Raw genomic sequence first — 24,977 nt, 5'->3', positions numbered from 1 at the left:
TTTTAAAAATCAAAACAATACTTTGAGGTAGTTTAAAAATTTTAAGTGCAAAGGAAAAGCAGTAACTCTATTTTCCACATCTTGTGTACAAACACTTGTCCCCAGAGGCAACCACTTTCTTTAAATTTTTTGGCTTTTTTTCTACTGATGTTTACTAAAATAAACAGTGTTACTGCATTCTATGCTTATATTGCTGTTTCTTGATTTATACATTTATAAGTCTATTGGACACTCTTTTATAGGAAATTCAGAGGTGAAATTTTCTGATCACATTTTGCGTAAAAAATAAATGCTTAGTGTAGGTAGTTTTAGGAAAATATAAGATGTCGAGCTTTCCTGTTTTGTCTAAAGAGTATTTTTTTTTAAATAAATAGAGGATAAAATCTGAGCTTTCAATGTTGGCCAAACGATGGTCTTACAAGATTTATAATATATTGGGTCATTTTGATTCTTATCCATCCATTAGTTGGAAATCTTGTTGACAATTTCAGCATTTTTGTGTACTTTTGTCTAGTTAATATTTTTGCTTAGAACCATTACCTGCATCCTCTTAACAAGAATTTTTGGCCAATATAACCCTGAATCCATTCATTTTGTACTTTCAGACACACTACCTCATCTATGGGAAGGGGTTTCAGACTTGGGAATATTCTCCAGCTTATGCCATTCGCTCGTATGCTTACCTGTTGCTTCATGCCTGGCCAGCTGCATTTCATGCGAGAATTTTACAAACGAATAAGGTAAGAGCAGGCCAACTTGGAAGCAATCACAACTGATGAAGAGGTGGGTGAGTCTCTGGAACAGTTTTGTGAAAAAGACAAAATGTATTGGTTGTTAATCCAGGACTTTTTTCGAAGAAGAATCGTTTATTTATTCATTATTCAACAAATATTAATGGAGCAACTTGTATTTGGTAGATACTTTGTTAAGTACTGTGAGTTTAACAGTGATCAAACCCCTCCCTCATGAAATCCAGTGAAGAAGACGAACATGGAACAAGTAATTATAAATGCAGTGGGTCTTGGAGGAAAAGTACAATGTGCAATAGGTTAGCGTATTAGGAGAGCTAAACGTAAATAAAATACTGAAGGATAATTAGGAGTTAACCAAGACCTAACTTGATTACCTTTCAGAAATTTGACTGTGATGTGTCTTTAGTGTGGATTTATTTGGGTTTATCCTGTTTGGAGTTTATTCAACTTCTTCAGTTTTTAGGCTTATGTGTTTTACAAATTTGGGAAGATTTTAACTGTTACTATTTTTTTTTTAATAGTTTTTCAATCCTGCCATGTTTCTCCTCTCCTGAGACTCCAATGATGTGGATGTTAGATCTTTTATTATAGTCTCATGGGTCCCTGAAGCTCTCTTCATTTTTTTTTTCCCAGTCTGTTTTCTCTGTGTTCAGATTGAACAATTTCTATCTTAGGTTTTCCAGTTCATTAACACTTTCTTCTGTCCCCACTGTTCTGCTGTTCAGTCTATCCATTGAGCTTTTATTTTGATTATTGTATTTTATCAGTTCTAAAATTTCAATTTGATTTTTCTTTTTATCTTCTGCTTATTTATGAGACTCTATTATTTCATTTGTTCCCAGCGTGTTTTTAATTGCTTGTTGAAGTATTTTTACAATGGCTCCTCTAAAACTTTGTCAGATAATTCTAATATCTCATCTTGTTTTAGATATCTATCGATTGACTTTTTCCCTTCAGGTTGAGATTTTCTTGTTTGACAAACAATATTTAGTTGAAACTTGGACATTTTGGGTATTACAGTATGAGACTTTGGATCTTATTCATGGGCCCAGCAAGATTCCTCTGCACTATTCTGCTTTTCTTATTTAAGCCTCTCTTTTAGCTGGCTTCTTTTGATACCACTACAGCAAGAAAAAGGAGAGGGTTCTCCACCTGTTACTGCCAGCTGGGGCTTGAGGTTCGAGTTCCCCAGTAGTCCTCCACGGATACCACCCTAGTGGTCAGGGTAGGTATGCCTCATTACTGCTAGGTTTGGGGGAAGCAGAGTCCAAGATCTCCAAGTGGTCTCCACTGACACTGGTGGGAGAGGAAGCTCTTCCCACTGTCAGGGAGTCCTTGTCTCCCACTGGATCTTTGATGGTGTGAGTGGACGTGGAGCCTCATTTTTTTCTGGGGTGCTTGACTGGATTAGAGTGGTTATTGTCTAAAAGTTTTCTTTCTTGCTAGGCTACCCCTTTTTTGGTCTTATGGCTAGATAGAGCAGGTGTTGGTTGTTGTTTTTTACGTCTGTGTACATTGGCATTTCTAGTTTCCAACTTCAAGTCTGGAACATAGAAGACCAGAGGAAAACCCAGGGAACTTACCACCATGTTGTTCCTCAGGTCCAAAGTCCCTAGCTTGGAGGACAGCATGAGTGGTGGAGTGGGTTAGGTGAGACTGAGAGGAAGAGGCCAGGCTTTAGGCAATTAGACCTTTTTTTTTCCCCAAGTGTGTTATGAAACCATCAAAAGTTTTTGATAGAGGAGAGACATGATTGCATTTCCTTTTTAGAATAATTAGAAAGGTAGCACCTGTAGAGAGTGATAGAACTCTATTCCTCTGTCCCTAACTAGTAACAGATTTCTGATTTTTTTTTAAACTTATTTGTCAAAGGAAAGATATACAGGAAGAGAGACTTAGAAGCAAAATAACAATGCCTGTGTGCGTGCATCCTCAGTCACTTCAGTTGTGTCCAATTCTTTGCAACCCTATGGACTATAGCCCACCAAGCTCCTCTGTCCATGGGATTCTCCAGGCAAGAGTACTGGAATGGGTTACCATGCCCTCCTCCAGGGCATCTTCACAGCCAGGGGATCAAACCCATGTCACTTGCTCTCCTGCATTGCAGGCAGATTCTTTATCCACTGAGCCACCTGGGAAACCCCAGAGAGAAATAACAATATGCAGAGCTTAAGATTTCCATTTCCACTTGGATTTCTACTGTCACTTCAAATTGTAGCTTCTAGAGACCCCACTGCAGCATCATAATTGAGAGTAGTAAAGGGTAGATTGTTGCTGAAAGACAGTTCAGTTCAGTTCAGCCGCTCAGTCGGGTCCGACTCTTTGCGACCCCATGGACTGCAGCACGCCAGGCTTCCCTGTCCATCACTAACTTCCGGAGTTTACTCAAACTCACGGCCATTGAGTTAGTGATGTCATACAACCATCTCATCCTCTGCCATCCCCTTCTGCTCCTGCCTTCAATCTTTCCCAGCATCAGGGTCTTTAACAATGAGTCCGTTCTTCGCATTAGGTGGCCAAAATTTGGGAGTTTCAGCTTCAGCATCAGTCCTTACAATGAATATTCAGGACTGATTTCCTTTAGGATGGACTGGTTGGATCTCCTCACTTTCCATGAGACTATCAAGAGTCTTCTTCAACAACAAAGTTCAAAAGCATCAATTCTTCGGTGCTCAGCTTTCTTTATAGTCCAACTCTCACATCCATACATGACTACTGGAAAAACCATAGCTTTGACTAGACTGACCTTTGTTGACAAAGTAACGTCTCTGCTTTTTAATAAGCTATCTAGGTTGGTCATAACTTTTCTTCCAAGGAGCAAGCGTCTCTTAATGTTATGGCTGCAGTCACCATCTGCAGTGATTTTGGAGCCCAAAAAAATAAAGTCCGTCACTGTTTCCACTGTTTCCCCTATTTGCCCTGAAGTGATGAGACCAGATACCATGATCTTAGTTTTCTGAATGTTGAATTTTAAGCCAACTTTTTCACTCTCGTCTTTCATCAAAAGGCTCTCTAGTTCTTCTTCCCTTTCTGCCATAAGGGTGGTGTCATCTGCATATCTGAGGTTATTGATATTTCTCCCAGCAATCTTGATTCCAGCTTGTGCTTTATCCAGTCCAGCATTTCTCATGATATACTCTGCATATAAGTTAAATAAGCAGGGTGACAATATACAGGCTTGATGTACTCCTTTCCCTATTTGGAACCAGTCTGTTGTTCCATGTCCAGTTCTAACTGTTGGTTCTTAACCTGCATATAGATTTCTCAAGAGGCAGGTCAGGTGGTCTGGTATTCCCATCTCTTTAAGAATTTTCCACAGTTTGTTGTGATCCACAAGACAATATGGTAATAATTGGTACCCCTAGTTACCTTTACAATTTTATACTTATAGTTACCTTTGCAGTTACCGTTACAATTTCTTACCACTCTAAAAAAGGACAGCTTTGTTTTGTCGCCTTATGGGTTGGAGTGTGAATTTCTCTGAACCGTACACTCAGGAATGGGATCCCATGCATATATCCATGGACTACATAATTTCATGGAGCACTGCCATATTGCTCTCCAGAATGGATATTCAGCTTTATACTCCCTGCAACAGTGTTTGGAGTTTCAGCTTCCTAATATCTCCTGAGCACTTGATATTTCTGACTCTTTAAGTGTGTGAGATACTTCTCATTTTTTTTAATTAATTTTTATTGAAGTATAGTTGCTTTACAGTGTTGTTAGTTTCTGTATACAACAAAGTGAATCAGCAATGCATGTGTGCACGCTAAGTTGCTTTAGTCGTGTCCAACTCTTTGCGACCCTGTAGACTGTAGCCCTCCAGGTTCTTCTGTTCATGGGGATTCTCCAGGCACAAATATTGCAGCGAATTGCCATGCGCTGCTCCAGGGGATTTTCCTGACCCACGGATGGAACTGGCTTCTCTTATGCCTCTTGCATTGGCAGGTAGAGTCTTTACCACTTGCACCACCTGGAAAACCCTGAATCACCTACGTGTCTACATATGTCCCCTCTTTTTAAGATTTCCTTCCGATTCAGCTCACTGCAGAGCACTGACTTCCTTGTGCTATATAGTAGATTCCCGTTAGTCACCTATTTTATACATAATAGTATATATGTGTCAATCCCATTCTCCCAGCTCATCTGCCCCCCCACCCCCTTCCCGCTTGGTATCCATAGAGAGACGCTCCTCATTTTAATTGCATTTTTCTGACAAACAGTAAGATGGAGAATTTCTTCATATATTTACCAGTCATTCAGATTTATTTTCCTGTGAATTACCTGTTTACATCCTTTTCCTGTTTTACTTACTTATTTATTTTCAGCGGTGGTGGGTTGTCATTGCTGTGCGGGCTTTTTTGTAGTTCCAGAGAGCGGGGGCCACTCTGTAGTGGCAGGGCACAGGCTTCCCAATGCAGTGGCTTCTCTTGTTGCCGAGCACAGGCTCTAGGGCACGTGCGCCTCAGTAGTTGCAGTGCTTGGGTTAGTTGCCCCATGGCATGTGGATCTTAGTTCCTCTACCAGGGATTGAATCCGAATCTGCTGCATTGGAAGGTGGATTCTTAACCACTTGACCTCGTTTTTCTGTTGTCTTTTAATAAAATTTAAAGAATATATATAAAAAAAATCTATCCATGTCAAGCTTACCCATTCTTTGATTAGGATAATGCCTAGATTCTTTATACATTTTATTACTGTTACGGATGTTATCTTGTTTTCTGTAATATTTTTAAGAACCCATTGCAGGTATAGGGCTTTCCTGATAGCTCAGTTGATAAAGAGTCACCTGCAGTGCAGGAGACCCCGATTCGATTCCTGGGTTGGGATAATCCACTGGAGAAGGGATAGGCTACCCACTCCAGTATTCTTGGGCTTCCCTTGTGGCTCAGCTGGTGAAGAATCCACCTGCAGTGTGGGAGACCTGGGTTTGATCCCTGGGTTGGGAAGATCCCCTGGAGAAGGAAAAGGCTACCCACTCCAATATTCTGGCCTGGAGAATTCCATGGACTGTATAGTCCATGGGGTCACAAAGAGTCAGACACGACTGAGAGACTCTCACTTACATTCACTTTCTTTGCAGGTATAGAAGAAGACAGTTGATTTTTACTTTTTGATCTCAGTTTCACTGAATTTCCTTATCAGTGTCAACAGTTTGTCAAGTGAATCTCCTGGATTCTCTTTTATCTGTTCATACTGAATTTAGTTTCTTCTGTTCCATTCTTACACTTACTTCATTTCTTTTTTGTGTCTTTTTGTGCTGATCTGACATCCGGTTACTGTGCTGAGTATTAGTAACTATGGGGGCATCATTGTCCTTTTCCCAAGTACAGTTCTTTGATTATCTTGGGTTAGTTTTTGACTTTCTAAATGTGTTTTTGTACTCTCACCAACCAGATGATTAGTCCTTAAATGTGGATACTTTGTACTAAAATTATCTATATTCCTAGTAGCATCTAGAAGAGTGATCAGTGCATAGCAGGTTTTCAGTATGTTGTTGAATTAATGAATGAATTTGGACATTTGCTGATCGCTTGATTGGATTCTTTTTGGAATTTTGTTTTTTGGTTATAATGATAAAACAGAAAGTACTTTTAAGTTATAGGCAGTAATATTAATCGTAGAATATATTTAAATAGTGCTTATATTCAGAGGTATTCATTTTTCTTAAACATACTAGTTATACTGTGGTAGAAAAGCTATTTAATATGGTTTTATTTTGTTATTTTTATGTTTAAAATTTGTATTCACAAAATTAATAAAACCACATTACAAACATTTGGAAGATAGAAGGAAGAATATGCATGTAAGTCTCACTATCCTGAGACAACCACTTTTACCATTTTATTATATTTCTTTAATTTTTTTCGTGTACTTCTGATTTCTATAGCTATAACTATGGTGTATAAATCATATATGTTTTCATTTAGTATTTTGTTACAATTTTATAATAATTGCAATCAGTTATTATAATTGTCTGAGAGATGCTTGTCATGTGAATGAGATTTACATGATAAGAATTTTTCCACTGTCTTTGTAACCATGAACTTTGGTCTTTGTAACCGTGAACTTTGGTATCTGTATCATGAATAGATATAACATGAAATAGATGTAACATGATTTAGCCGTTTTCCTGTAATTGAACATTTTGTAGTTTTTAAAATAGTTTTTACTAAATTAGTAGAGCTGCAATTAACGTCTTTTTTACTTGTACTCCCCTCCTATATTTTGAGTTACTTTTGTGGGCTGAAGTCATAGAAATAGTCAATAAATATACTTCCATACTTGAATTTGGAGGTACGAAAATTTCCATGGTCCTTGATACATACTGTATTTCAAAAGGATTATACCAATTTATAATTATAATGACAAATGAGAGTGGTTTCATCTTTTAAGAGTTTTTCTAACTTGTATCTGTGACTTCTATTTTCTTGTTCTGGATTTCTTTCAGATTCTTGTGTTTTACTTTTTACGATGTCTGCTGGCTTTTGTGAGCTGTATATGTGAACTTTACTTTTACAAGTGAGTATAAAAACTTTGCTTCTAAAAGTGCTATAAGAGCCAAATTGAGCATAAGTTATTTCTCTCATAGTAGAAACATTGTTTAGAAATAGAAGACATTTTTCTTCTAGCTTCTGATATAATATCTAAAACGCAATTTTTTGTTTAAAGCCAACCATTGGGAGGAAATACTTCTAATTTCCTGAGGTGATAAATGCTGTATCTTCATATTATAATTTCAATTCCATAAGTGTATATTTGAGTAGTACTTTATTTGGTAGGATTTTGTAGAGCCTTTTTTTGGTCCTAAGAGATAAATCATGATGTCTCTCTTCCCCTTTTGAGCTTAGCTGATAGGAAATTATTTCCAGTGTTAGATTCACTGCTCTTGTATGTACTCAGTATGATTGTCTTCCACCAAGTAACTGTTGGTTGAATGAATATTAGTGAAAATATTAAGCATTTGTGTATCCCAGTAATAAAAATAGCTACTTTTTTTTTTACATGAAACCTAACAAACATCTTATTTTAAGAATGCTTTAAAAGGTATTTGGACTTAGTAACTGTTACTTAAAGTCTTCCCATTGCAAAACAGTCAACGTCAGACAAAAAAGTTCTTTGGTCTTGACTCTGAGTAGAATAAAGTAAAAAAAAGAAATCCAGTGCTACCTTTGAGGATTGTAACTTTAAGTTGGTCTTCATATGAATTCAGGACTGAATTTAAATTACCTGCATGGTCTCCTAAGCCCCAAGTTTAGAATTTATTGTAAACTGTTCAGGGCTTATTCCTTGAAAGAAAAGCTATGACAAACCTACACAGGGTATTAAAAAGCAGAGCCATCACTTTGCTGACAAAGGTTCGTAGGTTTTTCTGGATGTGAGAGTTGGGCCATAAAGAAGGCTGAGCACCAAAGAATTGATGCTTTTAAGTTGTGCTGCTGGAGAAGACTCTTGAGAGTCCCTTGGATTACAAGGAGATGAAACCAGTCAATCCTAAAGGAAATCAAGCCTGAATATTCACTGGCAGGACTGATGCTGAAGCTGAAGTTCCAATACTCTGGCCACCTGATCCAGAGCCGCCTCATTGGAAAAGACCCTGATGCTGGGAAAGAGTGAGGGCAGGAGAAGGAGAGGGTGACAGAGAATGAGATGGTTGGATGATATCACCAACTCAATGGACATGAGTTTGAACAAACTCTGGGAGATGGTGAAGGACAGGGAAGCCTGGCCTGCTGCAGTCCATGGGTTGCAAACAGTGGACATGACTTACTGACTGAACAACAACAGTGTCCCCAGACACCTTTGGAGAAGGAAATGGCACCCACTCCAGTACTCTTGCCTGGAAAATCCCATGGATGGAGGAGCCTGGTAGGCAACAGTCCATGGAGTCGCCAAGAGTCAGACACAACTGAGTAACTTCACTTTCCTTTCCAGACATCTTGCAAAATCAAAAAGTAAAATTTCTCTAGAGAAGTGGATTCTTAATCCATTTGTCAAAGAATTACCATAGATAAAGTTCTAGTGAACCAGATTAAAGTAAAAATAAATGACAAAGCATAGAAAGGAACAGGTCATTATGAGTGAGAGCCAGCAGAGATCATCAATAGAAAGCTGACCTACAAAACTTCATTTATTAGGAATTACTAAAATAAGAATATAAATAATTATATTTAATATTTTTAAAGAAATAAAATAGGGAATTGAAAACATGAGACTAATAAGAGATTAAATAATCAATGGAATGGAAAGGAGCTTACAGAATGGGAGAAAATATTTGCAGATCATATATATGATAAGAAGTTCATTTCCAAAATGTATAAGGAGCTCTTCTAACTCAGTGGTTAAAAAAAACCTAATAAAATGGCCAACAGGCATATGAAATGATGGCAATATCACTAGTCATAAGGAAAACAAAAATGAAAACCACAGGGAGATCATTTCATATCTGTTAGAATGGCTTTTGTCTAGGGAGGCAAGGATATAGTGTACAATGGAGAAAAGACAGTCTCTTTAACAAGTGGTGTTGGAAAACCTGGACAGCCACACGTATTAATAGATCAGTGAAGTTAAAACACTCTCTCACACTATACTAAAAAATAAACTCAAAATGACTTAAAGACTTAAGTATTAGACATAACACTATAAAACTCCTGAAAGAGAATGTAGGTAAAACATTCTCTGCCATATATTGTACCAATGTTTCCTTAGGTCATTCTCCCAAGGCAATAGAAATAAAAGCATAGATAAACACTTGGAGCCTTAAACTTGTAACTGCTTAAAAAAAATTTTTTTATTATGTTCTAAGTTGAAATAGAGTAGATTTACAGTGTTGTGCAGACTTACAAGCTTTTGCACAGCAGGGAAAACCGTAAACAAAATGAAAAGCCAAACTATGGACTGGGGGAAGATATTTGCAAATGATGTGACTAACTGGGGCTTAATCTCCAAAATATACAAACAGCTCCTACAACTCAACAACAAAAAGCAACCCAGTCAAAAAGTGGGCAGAAGACCTAAATAGACATTTCTTCAAAGAAGACATACAGATGGCCAATAAGCATGTGAAAAGATGCTCAACATTGCTAATCATTAGAGAAATGCAAATCAAAAGTACAATGAGCTATCACTTCACACTGGTCAAAATGGCCATCATCAAAAAGTCTACAAATTATAAATGCTGGAGCTGCTGCTGCTGCTAAGTCGCTTCAGTCGTGTCCAACTCTGTGTGACCCCGTAGACAGCACGCCACCAGGCTCCTCTGTCCCTGGGATTCTCCAGGCAAGAACACTGGAGTGGGTTGCCATTTCCTTCTCCAATGCATGAAAGTGAAAAGTGAAAGTGAAGTCGCTTAGTCGTGTCTGACTCTTTGCGACCCCATGGACTGCAGCCTACCAGGCTCCTCCATCCGTGGGATTTTCCAGGCAAGAGTACTGGAGTGGGGTGCCATTGCCTTCTCCAAAATGCTGGAGAGGGTGTAGGAAAGAGGGACCCTTCCTTCACTGCTGGTGGGAATGTAAATTGGTGTAGCTACTATGGAGAACCTAGATAGCATATTAAAAAGCAGGGACATTACTTTGCCAACAAAGGTCTGTCTAGTCAAGGCTATGGTTTTTCCAGTGGTCGTGTATGGATGTGAGAGTTGGACTGTGAAGAAAGCTGAGTGCCGAAGAATTGATGCTTTTGAACTGTGGCATTGGAGAAGACTCTTGAGAGTCCCTTGGACTGCAAGGAGATCCAGCCAGTCCATTCTAAAGGAGATCGGTCCTGGGTGTTCATTGGAAGGGCTGATGCTAAAGCTGAAACTCCAATACTCTGATGCTGGGAGGGATTGGGGGTAGGAGGAGAAGGGGATGACAGAGAATGAGATGGCTGGATGGTGTCACTGACTCGATGGATGTGAGTTTGAGTGAACTCCGGGAGCTGGTGTTGGACAGGGAGGCCTGGCGTGCTGTGATTCATGGGGTTGCAAAGAGTCGGACACGACTGAGTGACTGAACTGAACTATGGAGAACGGTGTGTGTGTTTGTGTGTGTGTGTGTGCATGCATGGTTGCACTCAGTTGTGTCTGACTCTTTGTGACCCCCTGGACTGTAGCCTGCCAGGCTCCTCTGTCCATGGAATTTTCCAGGCAAGAATACTGAAGTGGGTTGCTGTTTCCTTCTCCAGGGGATCTTCCCAACCCAGGGATCTAACACATGTCTCTTGTTTCCTACATTGGCAGGCAGGTTATTTACCAGGTGAGTCACCAGGGAAGCCCCAGAGAACAGTATGGAGCTTCCTTAAATCTCTAAAACTAGAGCTACCATTCCAGTATTCATTGCAGTGTTATTCACAGTAGCCAACGTTGGAAACAACCTAAATATCTATTGACAGGTGAATGGGATCAGGGGGATGTATCATATACATACCAAGGAATATTATTCAGTCTTCAAAAAGAAGGACTTCCCTGGTGACCCAGTGGTTAAGAATCTGCCTGCCAACACAGGGAACATGGGTTTGATCCCTGCTCGGGAAGATCCCACATGCAGTGGGGCAACTGAGCCCATGTGCCACAACTACTGAGCCTGTGATCTAGAACATGTGAGTTGATACTACTGAAGCTCAGGCGCTGCTGTGCAACAGGAGAAGCCGCGGCAACGAGAAGCCCTCGCACCTCAACTCGAGAGTAGCCCCTGCTTGCTGCGACGAGAGAAAGTCCACACAGCAACGAAGATCTAGCATGGCCAAATATAAAATAATGAATAAATTGATTAATTTAAAAAGAAAAATATTTGAAAAAAAGAGGGAAATCCTAAAGATATAACAACGTAGATGCGCCTTGAAGATATTGTGCTAAGTGAAATAACTCGCCACAGGGGAGCAAATATTACACAGTTCCCCTTTCATGAGGTATCTAAAATGGTTGAGCTCATGGAAGCAAAGGAAAGGATAGACTTCTGGCTGCCAATATTGGCGGCTGATGGAAACAGGAAGTTGCTAATCAGTGGATGTAATATTTCCCTTTTACGAATTAGCTCTAGACATCTGCTATACAACATTATGCCTGTTGATACGGTACTGTGTTTTACATTTAAATATCTGTTAAGCGGGTAGGTCTCATATTAGGTGTTCTTACCACAGTGAAATAAAAAAAGATAAAGGAATGAGACTACAAAAATGACCAGGCAGATTTGAAAAAGAACCTCACAGAACTGTAGAATTAAAAATATAACAATTGATATATAAAATTCAATGGATAGTTTAAACAGCTGATTTGTTGTTGTTGTTCAGTCACCAAGTTGTATCCGACTCTTTGCAACCAGTGTGCCAGGCTTCCCTGTCCTTCACCATCTCCTGGAGTTTGTTCAAACTCATGTCCATCGAGTTGATGATGTCATCCAATCAGCTCATCTTCTGTTGCCTCCTTCTCCTCCAGCCCTCAATCTTTCCCAGCATCAGGGTATACATTTTAAATTAGACATTTATTTTTTAAAAAAGATTTTAAATATTTATTTTTAACTGAAGGATAGTTGCTTTAAAATATTGTGTTGATTTCTGCCATAAATCAACATGAATCAGCCATACGTATACATATGTCCCCTCCCTCTAGAACCTCACTCCCACCTCCCACCCCATCCCACCCCTCTAGTTTCTCATGGAGCACCAGTTTAAGCTCCCTGAGTCATATAGCAAATTCCCACTGGTTATCTCTTTTACACATGATAGTGCTTATATTTCCATGCTGCTCTCTGTATTCGTCCCAGCCTCTCCTTTCCCCACCAACCCCGCACTGTGTCCACAAATCTGTTCTCTTGATTAGACACTTCTAATAAATAAACCAGAAGAGTAATCTGAAGAAATTACTAAGAATGCAGTACAGAGTGACAGAAGAAAAAAAAATCTGAGAGGATAAAAAATGCATATGGTAGAGTGGAAAGATCTGATTTATATCTAATCAGACCTAGGAGATTATCGAATAGGGAGAGGCAGTATTCAGAGAAATAATAGCTAAGAATTTTCCAGAATCAAAGGAGGAAGGACACTAATCCACAATTCAGGAAGCCTAATGTCCTGAGCTGAAGAAATAAGGAGTAATTAGGAATACTGTGTAAAACCAAGAGTAAAGAAGATCGTAAAGGTTGACAGAGGACTAATATAAATCCTACAAAAAAATGTCAGGCAGTAAGACCAACCCAAGCCTTCTCAAGAGCCAGAAGACAAAAAATATGTTCAAAGTTCTGTGAGAAAATGACTGTCATCCTAAAGTGATATGTTCAGCTAAATCAGCTCTTAAGACCAAGAGCTAAATAAAGGCTTTTCTGACAAAATGAAAAAAATATCAAAAACCAGAATTTACCATTAACAGATCCTTACTACAAAGAACCTTCTAAAGGATATATTAAGGAAGAAACAAAATTATTTCAGAAAGAAGCTCTATGATGCAATTAAGAACCTGAACAAGAACAGTTAACACATGGTTGCTGCTGCTGCTGCTGCTGCTGCTAAGTCGTTTCAGTCGAGTCCGACTCTGTGCGACCCCATAGACGGCAGCCCACCAGGCTCTCCTGTCCCTGGGATTCTCCAGGCAAGAACACTGGACTGGGTTGCCATTTCCTATGTCTGAACAAATATTGACTAAATGAAACAATAATCACCTCTGCTGATGTTTTATTTATTGGATTGAAAAGATCTATAAGACAGAAGATAAGGAAGTATGTAATTTCTTGAGGAACGTTGACTTACATAGCCTTTTATTAAAACTTTGGTGTGCCTCCTAGTCTTCTTTTCTGATAACTGCCCTCTATTGAGTAGCTCTGTGCTTGAGTACTTTGCCATGCATTGTCCTCACAGAAACCTTATGCAGTAAGTATTATCATTATCCTCATTTAACAGATGAGGAATGTTACAGAGATGTTACTAGACTAGGGTGCCTCTGCTAGTGAGTGGAAGGGCCAAGATTGTAACCTGTGTCCATGTGAGGTCTGTTATTTTTCCATTATACCAGGCTGTTTTCCTCTTGATGTTAGACATAATCTAGCATAGATTATTCTGTAGATATAATCTATAGAAAGTATACATTTGCTTACAGGCACAGAGCTTCTCTCCTGCGTAAGGGATAAGAATGTTTATGCACGTGAAATTGCTAACAGACCTGATGAGACGGTCCTGTATTTGACTTCATATCTTCAGCGTTCTCTGTGACGCAGGCCTGCCTTTGTGCTTTAAGTTGAAATTTCCATCTCAAAGATCTGCTGTGTTGACAGTCTTTGCCTTCCCCCTAGGGCCGTGTGTAAGAAGTTTGGGCTGCATGTGAGTCGAATGATGCTAGCCTTCTTGGTTCTCAGCACTGGCATGTTTTGCTCATCATCAGGTAAGTGAGGGCATAAAAGGTTCACTGACATTTCGCAGTTGCATCAAACAGAAGAACTTGTCCAGTTGTAGGTTCAGTTCAGTTTAGTCGCTCAGTCGTGTCTGACTTTTTGTGACCCCATGAATCACAGCACGCCAGGCCTCCCTGTCCATCACCAACTCCCGGAGTTCACTCAAACTCATGTCCATCGAGTCGGTGATGCCATCCAGCCATCTCATTCTCTGTCGTCCCCATCTCCTCCCGCCCCCAATCCCTCCCAGCATCAGAGTCTTTTCCAGTGAGTCAACTCGTCGCATGAGGTGGCCAAAGTACTAGAGTTTCAGTTTTAGCATCAGTCCTTCCGATGAACGCCCAGGATTGATCTCCTTTAGAATGGACTGGTTGAATCTCCTTGCAGTCCAGGGGACTCTCAAGAGTCTTCTCCAGCACCACAGTTCAAAAGCATCAATTCTTCGGCGCTCAGCTTTCTTCACAGTCCAACTCTCACATCCATACATGACCACTGGAAAAACCATAGCCTTGACTAGACGGACCCTGGTAGGCAAAGTAATGTCTCTGCTTTTTAATATGCTATCTAGGTTGGTCATAACTTTCCTTCCAAGAAGTAAGCATCTTTTAATTTCCTGGCTGCAATCAGCATCCGCAGTGATTTTGGAGCCCAAAAAAATAAAGTCTGACACTGTTTCCACTGTTTCCCCATATATTTCCCATGAAGTGATGGGACCAGATGCCATGATCTTTGTCCTCTGAATGTTGAGCTTCAAGCCAACCTTTTCACTCTCTTCTTTCACTTTCATCAAGAGGCTTTTTAGTTCCTCTTCACTTTCTGCCATAAGGGTGGTGTCATCTGCATATCTGAGATTATTGATATTTCTCCCAGCAGTCTTGATTCCAGCTCATGCTTCTTCCAGCCCAGCGTTCCTCATAATGTACTCTGTATATAAGTTAAATAAGCAGGGTGACAGTATACAGCCTTGACTCATACCTTTTCCTATTTGGAACCAGTCTGTTGTTCCATGTCCAGTTCTAACTGTTGCTTCCTGACCTTCATACAAGTTTCTCAAGAGGCAGGTCAGGTGGTCTGGTATTCCCATCTCTTTCAGAGTTTTCCAGTTTATTGTGATCCACACAGTCAAAAGCTTTGGCATAGTCAATAAAGCAGAAATATAGGTTTTTCTGGAACTCTCTTGCTTTCTCCATGATCCAGCGGATGCTGGCAATTTGATCTTGGTTCCTCTGCCTTTTCTAAAACCTGCTTGAACATCTGAAAGTTCACAGTTCACATATTGCTGAAGCCTGGCTTGGAGAATTTTGAGCATGACTTTACTAGCGTGTGAGATGAGTGCAATTGTGCGGTAGTTTGAGCATTCTTTGACATTGCCTTTCTTTGGGATTGAAATGACCTTTTCCAGTCCTGTGGCCACTGCTGAGTTTTCCAAATTTGCTGGCATATTGAGTGCAGCACTTTCACAGCATCATCTTTCAGGATTTGAAATAGCTCAATTGGAATTCCATCACCTCCACTAGCTTTGTTCGTAGTGATGCTCTCTAAGGCCCACTTGACTTCACAGTCCAAGATATCTGGCTCCAGGTGAGTGATCATGTCATCGAGATTATCTTGGTCATGAAGATCTTTTTTGTACAGTTCTTCTGTGTATTCCTGCCACCTCTTCTTAATATCTTCTGCTTCTGTTAGGTCCATACCATTTCTGTCCTTTATCGAGCCCATCTTTGCATGAAATGTTCCCTTGATATCTCTAATTTTCTTGAAGAGATCTCTTGTTTTTCCTATTTTGTTGTTTTCCTCTATTTCTTTGCATTGATCGCTGAGGAAGGCTTTCTTATCTCTCCTTGCTATTCTTTGGAACTCTGCATTCAGATGCTTATATCTTTCCTTTTCTCCTTTGCTTTTCACTTCTCTTCTTTTCACAGCTATTTGTAAGGCCTCCTCAGACAGCCATTTCGCTTTTTTGCATTTCTTTTCCATGGGGATGGTCTTGGTTCCCGTCTCCTATACAATGTCACGAACCTCTGTCCCTAGTTCATCAGGCACTCTATCTATCAGATCTAGTCCCTTAAATCTATTTCTCACTTCCACTGTATAATCATAAGGGATTTGATTTAGGTCATATCTGAATGGTCTGGTGGTTTTCCCTACTTTCTTCAATTGAAGTCTGAATTTGGCAATAAGGAGTTCATGATTTGAGCCACAGTCAGCTCCTGGTCTTGTTTTTGCTATCTGTATAGAGATTCTCCATCTTTTGCTGCAAAGAATATAATCAGTCTGATTTCGGTGTTGACCATCTGGTGATGTCCATGTGTAGAGTCTTCTCTTGTGTTGTTGGAAGAGGGTGTTTGCTATGACCAGTGCATTCTCTTGGCAAAGCTCTATTAGTCTTTGCCCTGCTTCATTTCGTGCTCCAAGGCCAAATTTGTAGGTTATATTTGTATAGAACGTCAGTAATTTCCAGAGTCCTGTGATCTGCCCAGGTGACTCAGTGGTAAAGAACCCGCCTGCTGGTGCAGGAGACACAAGAGACGTGGGTTAGATCCTTTGCTCGGGAAGATCCCCTGGAGGAGGAAATGGCAACACACTCCAGTATTCTTGCCTGAGAAATCCCATGGACAGAGGAGCCTGGTGGGCTACAGTCTATAAGGTTGCAGAGAGTCGGACACGACTTGAACATGCACACGAGGGATTATCTTCATGACCTTGATTGACCTTTACAATAATCCTGTGATAAAAGTCAGATAAATGTTTTCTCATTTTTGCAAGTAAACACACTGAAACTTAGAAAGCTGAAATGACTTGCCAAAAGTCAAAGAATTCATAAGTGGTAGAGCTGTTATTTTCATCAAGTTGCTTCCTTTTACATTATTATATTTATATTTATTTTTATCACTGCAAGGCTGTAAAACAGAAGCATCCACTGCCTTCCTTTGTTGTTAGAAGAAGGAAAATAATTTTGTTTTGCTCAAGGAATCTCTTTTATTTTGCTCAAGGACTTCCCAGGTGGTGCTAGTGGTAAAGAACCCACCTGCCAATGCAGGAAAAATAAGAGACACAGGTTTGATCCCTGGGTTGGGGAGATCCCCTGGAGAAGGAAATGGCAACCCACTCCAGTATTCTTGCCTGGAGAATCCCATGGACATAGGAGCCTGGCGGGCTACAGTCCATGGGGTTACAAAGAGTCAGACACGACTGAAATGAGTTAGCATGGTTTCAAAGACCCTGGTCTTGATGGTTCTATTTTATGCCAGTTACTTGCTATGGATTCTATAAAAGTACACATCTGTTGGATTTTTTTTTTACAGTAAGCTTCTTGGAATTTAAAATAAAATCCTTAATGTAGAGTGGTGTCTTTCCAGCTGTGCTGCCTTTGAACCTTTGTGTTTTTTGACCTGCGCCAGAGTGACCTGTTCCTAAAAGGTAGCCTGTTCCCAGTTACCCAGAAAAATTTAGCTACTAGATGTAGTTATCTGAATTTTAATTTTGACTTGTGTGTACCAGAATCTAGTACACACACTAAATATACACAAAAATAGTATCTAGTATAAAAGTATTGATATATACTTACTTTTCCTTCAATGACTGTATCTTAATCCATGTTCTACAGAGACCTCAGGCCTCATACCTGAATATCTTTGAGAGCCTAAATGAGACTATGTTCTGGCCTCTGAGCGGGCAGAGACCTCAGGTTTCTGTGCTCCCCTTGGAGCTGGAATCAGCAGCATGGGATGGTATCATTGTTGTTTAGCATTTGTCTGGGAAGGTTGTACTGCACATAAGTTTTTAGTTATTTTGCTAGTCCTAAAATGGATTCTTGTATGAGGGAGTATCTTTCATTTTATAATTTCAGTTGAGGATGTTAAGGCACAAATAATTTAAAGGCATCCTTTGATGTAGATCCTCTGAACCCTTTGCTGAGTTTTTTTTTTATTAACTAATTTATTTTAATTGGAGGATAATTACAATACAGTATTGTGATGGTTTGTGCCATAGATGAATGTGAGTCAGCCATAAGTATACCTTTGCTGAGTTTCTTAAACCATACTGCCTGTTCATTGTGGTTCGTGTTTGAGTTGGTACTGAGTTTTCTTACCTAGTGCTAGGTGAAGCCCTTAAACATCAGGGAGAAGCAGGTCTGCATTTTCATGTAGGGTTAGTAGAAACGCTTGGATGAAATGTTACTGTTACACGAGACCCTGAAAGTGGTCAGTCATCTGCTGTGTGCAACAGGAAAGTTATGTGATGAAATAACAGGAGGACATCTAAAGACCAAACTACCTATGGCAGTCTGGATGCAGGATGCAAAGCAGCGCTGCCGTCTAACAGATGTGGCTCTTCAGAAGGCTTCTGAGAACTCCGCTGGGGTACAGACTGCTGCTTGAACAGTCTCAGAAGAATATCAGAGGATTAACTTCCTCTGAAACAGATCGTTAACAATGACTCTAAATTTATTTTATTTTTTTGGCTGTGCTGGGTCTTTGTTGCTTCACAGTCTTTTCTCTAGTTTGACGAGCAGAGGCTCCTCTCTAACTGCGATGTGGGCTTCTCATCGCGCTGGCTTATCTTGTGGAACTCAGGCCCTAGGGCGCGAGGATTTCAGTAGTTGCAGGTCCCGGGCTCCAGAGCACAGGCTCAGTAGTTGTGGCGCATGGGCTTAGCTGCTTCGCAGCATGTCGGATATTCCTGACTACAGATCGAACCCATGTTCCCTGCATTGGCAGGTGAATTCTTTACCACTGAGCCACCAGGGAAGCCCCAATGGTTCTCAATTTCTTGAAGCATATTTCCTTCCTGGAAATAAAACCTGAGGGTACTCCTCAGGAACCTGGAATCTTGTAAGTTTTAGACTTGGAATACAGGCCAGGAGATAAATGGCGTGGTGGACATTGTATAATTGGGGGGCATGTTGGTACATAAAAAAACAGGAGTGAGAAAATAAGAAAATTGTTGAACTATTTTTTTTTAAGGAGAATCATTTTACTCCTCATTTCTAATATAGCATTGCTCAAAGTATGTTCTTGGTTATTGACATTTTGCAATGCAGGTTCATCTTTAATAATTAATACCTAGTATATCTCAATCCCTTGTCTCTTTCCCTCCTTTTTTCATTTTTTTGTCTTGCAGCATTCCTTCCTAGCAGCTTCTGTATGTACACTACCTTGATAGCCATGACTGGCTGGTATATGGACAAAACTTCCTTTGCTGTGCTTGGAGTAGCCGCTGGGGCCATCTTAGGCTGGCCATTCAGTGCAGCTCTCGGGTAAGAAACTAACGTGATTCATCTTCCATGTGTTACTGGGCACAGAGTCCATCTGAGTGTTAGGTTGTCTCCATAGTCTCTAGCTGGGGCTGAAGTTATGGGAATTAATTATATAAAGATTCTGGGAAGTGGAAGAATATTTCTCTCATGTTTAATTCTAATAAGAGCAGTGACTATTAAGCATCTGCTGTCTCCTCAGCTCAGTTCAGTCTCTCAGTTGTGTCCAACTCTCTGCAACCCCATGAACTGCAGCACGCCAGGCTTCCCTGTCCATCACCAACTCCCGGAGCCTACTCAAACCCATGTCCACAGAGTCAGTGATGCCATCCAACCATCTCATCCTCTGTCGTCCCCTTCTCCTTCTGCCTTCAATCTTTCCAAGCATCAGGGTCTTTTCCAATGAGTCAGTTCTTCGCATCAGGTGGCCAAAGTAATGGAGTTTCTACTTTAGTATCAGTCCTTCCAAAAAAATATTCATGATTGATTTCCTTTAGGATGGACTGGTTGGATCTCCTTGCAGTCCACGGGACTCTCAAGAGTCTACTCCAACACTCAAAAGCATCAATTCTTCGGTGCTCAGTTATCTTTATAATCCAACTCTCACATCCATACATGACTACTGGAAAAACCATAGCTTTGACTAGATGGACCTTTGTCGGCAAAGTAATGTCTCTGTTTTTTAATATGCTGTCTAGATTGGTCAGAGCTTTTCTTCCAAAGAACAAGCGTATTTTAATTTCATGGCTGCAGTCACCATCTGCAGTGATTTTGGAGCCCCCAAAAATAAAGTCTGTCACTGTTTCCCCATCTGTTTGCCATGAAGTGATGGGACTGGATGCCATGATCTTAGTTTTCTGAATGTTGAGCTTTAAGCCAACTTTTTCACTCTCCTCTTTCACTTTCATTAACAGGCCCTTTAGTTCTTCTTCCCTTTCTGCCATAACGGTGGTGTCATCTGCACATCTGAGGTTATTGGTATTTCTCCCAGAAATCTTGATTCCAGTTTGTGCTTCATCCAGCCTAGCATTTCTCATGATGTTCCCTGCATGTAAGTTAAATAATGCCAGTATACAGCCTTGACGTACTCCTTTTCCTATTTGGAACCAGTCTGTTGTTCCATGTCCAGTTCTAACTGTTGCTTCCTGACCTGCATACAGATTTCTCAAGAGGCAGGTCAGGTGGTCTGGTATTCCCATCTCTTTCAGAATTTTCCACAGTTTGTTGTGATCCACACAGTCAAAGCCTTTGGCATAGTCAATAAAGCAGAAGTAGATATTTTCTGGAACTCTGTTTCTTATGTGATGATCCAGCAGATGTTGGCAGTTTGATCTCTGGTTCCTCTGCCTTAGCTAAATCCAGCTTGAACATCTGGAAGTTCATGGTTCATACACTGCTGAAGCCTAGCTTGGAGAATTTTGATCATTACTTTACTAGCATATGAAATGAGTGCAATTCTGAGGTAGTTTGAGCATTCTTTGGCATTGCCTTTCTTTGGGATTAGAATGAAAATTGACCTTTTCCCGTCCTGTGACCACTGCTGAGTTCTCCAAATTTGCTGGCATATTGAGTGCAGCTCTTTCACAGCATCATCTTTTAGGATTTCAAATAGCTGAATTGAAATTCCATCACCTCCACTAGTTTTGTTCGTAATGATGCTTCCTAAGCTGAAACTCCAATAATTTGGCCACCTCATGCGATGAGTTGACTCACTGGAAAAGAGTCTGATGCTAGGAAGGATTGGGGGTGGGAGGAGATGGGGACAATAGAGAATGAGATGGCTGGATGGCATCACCAACTCGATGGACATGAGTTTGAGTGAACTCCGGGAGTTGGTGATGGACAGGGAGGCCTGGCGTGCTGTGATTCATGGGGTTGCAAAGAGTCGGACATGACTGAGCAACTGAACTGAACTGAAGGCTCACTTGACTATACACTCCAGGATGTCTGGCTCTAGGTTGGTGATCATACCATCGGGTTTATCTGGGTCGTGAAGATCGTTTTTGTATAGTTCTTCTGTGTATTCTTGCCACCTCTCCTTAGTATCTTCTGCTTCTGTTAGGTCCATACCATTTCTGTCCTTTATTGTGCCCATCTTTGCATGAAATGTTCCCTTGATATCTCTAATTTTCTTGAAGAGATCTCTGGTCTTTCCCATTCTATTCCTTTCCTCTATTTCTTTGCATTGATCTCTGAGGAAGGCTTTCTTATCTCTCCTTGCTGTTTTTTGGAACTCTGCATTCAACTGGGTACATCTTTCCTTTTCTCCTTTGCCTTTCACTTCTCTTCTATTCACAGCTATTTGTAAGGCCTCCTCAGACAAAAATTTTGCCTTTTTTAATTTCTTTTCCTTCGGGATGGTCTTGATCCCTGCCTCCTGTACAATGTCACAAACCTCTGTCCATAATTCTTCAGGCACTCTGTCTATCAGATCTAATCCTTTGAATCTATTTGTCACTTCCACTGTATAATTGTAAGGAATTTGATTTAGGTCATATCTGAATGGTCTAGTGGTTTTCCCTACTTTCTTAAATTCAAGTCTGAATTTGACAATAACATTCCATCATTCTATGGCTGTCCATAATTTATTAACCAGTGCTTTGTTGGTAGGCATTTGGTTTTCAGTTTCTTTTTTGTTATTATACACAATAATTCAGTGAACATTCTTGTACATGTCTTATGGAAATTTATCTATAGAGTAAATTTTTTAAAGGGAGTTATGAAGTCAGAGAATAAACATTTAAAAATTTCCTTGTTTGGATTTTAAAGGCTGGTTTCCCCACTTCCAATCTTCTCTTCTGCATATCATTCTCAGATTATTATATTTCTCAAGGTTTTATGTGAGACCCTCTTCTGTACTTTCTGCTCTCTCTCCGTCGTCTTGATGAGTCCCGTATCGTTATATCTAGTCCAGTCATCTCTTAAGCTTCCCTCATATCCACCTGGCTGCCTGTTAGATATCTCCATTTGTGTAACTAAACATGTACAAAGCTGAACTCATCATCTTCCCTCCGTGTCTGTCCTTCACTGTGTTTCTAGCCCAGTAAGTGGTACCACCATCTGTGCTGGGCCAGGACCTGGAAATCCTCTGTGACTCTTTTCTTTCTCATGTCATGTCTTATGCCTCTTGAATGTCTTTTGAATCTGCTTATCTTCACCTCTCTCTGTTCCTCGATGCAGCATCCTAAATGTTCTTCCCATCTCTAGTTTTAGTCCTTATAAATCTCCTCTCAATACTCAGACTAGAGTTATCTTCCTACAATGCAAATATGATTTTATCGCTCTGTTTCGTCTTAAACTCTATAATAGATTCTCCATTGTTCTGTGTCACAGAAGTTGGCAGTCTGTAGCCTGTGGGCGATACATTCAGGTGGCCTGTTTTCGTGCAGCCCAAGAAGTGAGAAATTTTATATTTTTAGAGAATACGTGCCCATGCGTGTGTGTGTGTACATGTGCGCATGCACACACACACACAGATGCACACACATACACAGGAATATGCAACAGAGACCGAAGCTGAACTTTAGGTTCTGCAAAGGCTAAAATGTACGGTATCGAGTCCCTTAAATAAAAAGTTGGCCAACCCCTGCTCTGTGGAATCCAAATATTTTTTTAAACAGCTTTACTGCTGCTGCTAAGTCACTTCAGTCGTGTCCTACTCTGTGCGACCCCATAGACGGCAGCCCACCAGGCTCCCCCGTCCCTGGGATTCTCCAGGCAAGAACACTGTGTAATTCAGTAATATACCTTATATGTAATATACCATATAATTCACTCACTTAACTCTGTAATTCAATAGTTTTTATACAGTTATACAACCATCACCAGAGTCAGTTTTAGAACATCCGTCATCCCTAAAAGAAACCTATACCCTTCAGCAGTAAGTTCCTTTTGTTCCCAAAACCAGTCTTCAGTTCAGTTGCTCAGTCATGTCCAGCTCTTTGCAACCCATGGACTGCAGCACGCCAGGCCTCCCTGTCCATCACCAGCTCCTGGAGTTTATTCAAATTCATGTCCATTCAGTCTGTGATGCTATCCAACCATCTCATCCTCTGTTGTCCCCTTCTCCTCCTGCCTTCAGTCTTTCCCAGCATCAGGGACTTTTCAAATGAGTCAGTTCTTTGCATCAGGTGGCCAAAGTATTGGAGTTTCAGCTTCAGTATAAGTCCTTCCAATGAATGTTCAGGACTGATTTCCTTTAGGATGGACTAGTTGGATCTTCTTGCAGTCCAAGGGACTCTCAAGAGTCTTCTCCAGCACCATAGTTCAAAAGCATCAGTTCTTCAGTGCTCAGCTTTCTTTATAGTCCAACTCTCATATCCGTACATGACTACTGGAAAAAGCATAGCCTTGACCAGACGGACCTTTGTTGGCATTGTCTCAGCTTTTTAATATGCTGTCTAGGTTGACATCCGTTAATCCACTTTGTGTCTCTGGACCCAAAAGTCTACTCCATGTGTCTCTTCTGGAGATTTTATATAAATAGAGTCATACAGTATGGTCTTCTGTGTCTGGCTTCTTTTACTTCACATATTTTCGAGGGTCATCATGTTATGACATGTATCAGTACTCCGTTCCTTGCTAGTGGTGGTGTCCAGACTTTAATGTGACGCACAATTCCCCATTTTTATATCTCCATCCTCCTTTTTTTAGTTTCTCCATTCCTTTTCCTCTTTATTGGATCTACATTTAACTTTGTGAGTTCCTCAGATACCTCTGAGTTTGGGTGTTCGGGATCACAGTTAATCACTCAGCACTGTGCTCTCATTTATTGACTCATCAAAGGAGAAATGCAGCTGCTATGGAAATGTAACTGGTGGCTCAGATGGTAGAGAATGTGCCTGCAGTGCAGGAGACCGGGTTTGATCCCTGGGTCGGGAAGATCCCCGGGAGGAGGGAATGGCAACCCACTTCAGTATTCTTGCCTGGAGAATTCCGCGGACAGAAGGATCCTGGTGGACAACAGTCCATGGTGTCACAGAGTCAGACACAACTGAGCAGCTAACATTTTCATGGAAATGTAACTAGTTGGGGAGAAAAAAAAATGGAATGTTAATGCAATATTTAGTTAATAGAATGTGGAATTTCAGATCATAGAGAGATGTCCACATGACATGGGCAAATAGATGATGGCAATGATGCTGCTGCTGCTGCTAAGTCACTTCAGTCGTGTCCGACTCTGTGTGACCCCTTAGACGGAAGCCCACCAGCCTCCCCCATCCCTGGGATTCTCCAGGCAAGAACACTGGAGTGGGTTGCCATTTCCTTCTCCAAGGTGTGAAAGTGAAAAGTGAAAGTGAAGTCGCTCAGTCGTGTCCGACCCTTAGCGATCCCACAGACTGCAGTCCACCAGGCTCCTCCATCCATGGGATTTTCTAGGCAAGAGTACTGGAGTGGCTTGCCATTGCCTTCTTCGGATGGCAATGATAGTGCCATGTAAATTGAGAGATCTCGTGGCGGAGGCAGGAGCAGAGCCTGTAGTTGACACTGGGTAGATTCGGTGTAAGTAAATAGATTGGTGTAGGAGGGAATTCATTGTGATTGGAGCATGGTAAAGGCTCTGACTAGTGTCCTAGATTGAGAAGTCATGAATACGAAGGTGATTGT

At 40.6% G+C, this 24,977-nt stretch overlaps 1 protein-coding gene across 2 annotated transcripts in view; it reads left to right on the top strand.

Annotated features, from left to right (window-relative positions):
- Positions 1-24,977, top strand: part of ALG9 (ALG9 alpha-1,2-mannosyltransferase) — a 118,129-nt gene that overhangs the window by 1,600 nt on the left and 91,552 nt on the right. For both annotated transcript variants that reach the window (XR_016038965.1, XM_088842928.1), the window contains exons 3-6: positions 606-740; positions 7,204-7,274; positions 14,015-14,103; positions 19,238-19,373. Coding sequence is in view for 1 of the 2 variants with exons in the window: in XM_088842928.1 (XP_088699054.1) it covers positions 606-740; positions 7,204-7,274; positions 14,015-14,103; positions 19,238-19,373 (431 nt within the window). In the remaining variant the exon portion in view is untranslated. The remainder of the gene's footprint in view (positions 1-605; positions 741-7,203; positions 7,275-14,014; positions 14,104-19,237; positions 19,374-24,977) is intronic.

Source organism: Moschus berezovskii, chromosome 14, assembly GCF_049115385.1.
Source record: "Moschus berezovskii isolate FMDL1 chromosome 14, NW_MosBer_1.0, whole genome shotgun sequence".
Taxonomy (NCBI): domain Eukaryota; kingdom Metazoa; phylum Chordata; class Mammalia; order Artiodactyla; family Moschidae; genus Moschus; species Moschus berezovskii.
The sequence above is the reverse complement of the archived record's forward strand: the minus strand, read 5'-3'. Positions and strand labels throughout refer to the sequence as shown.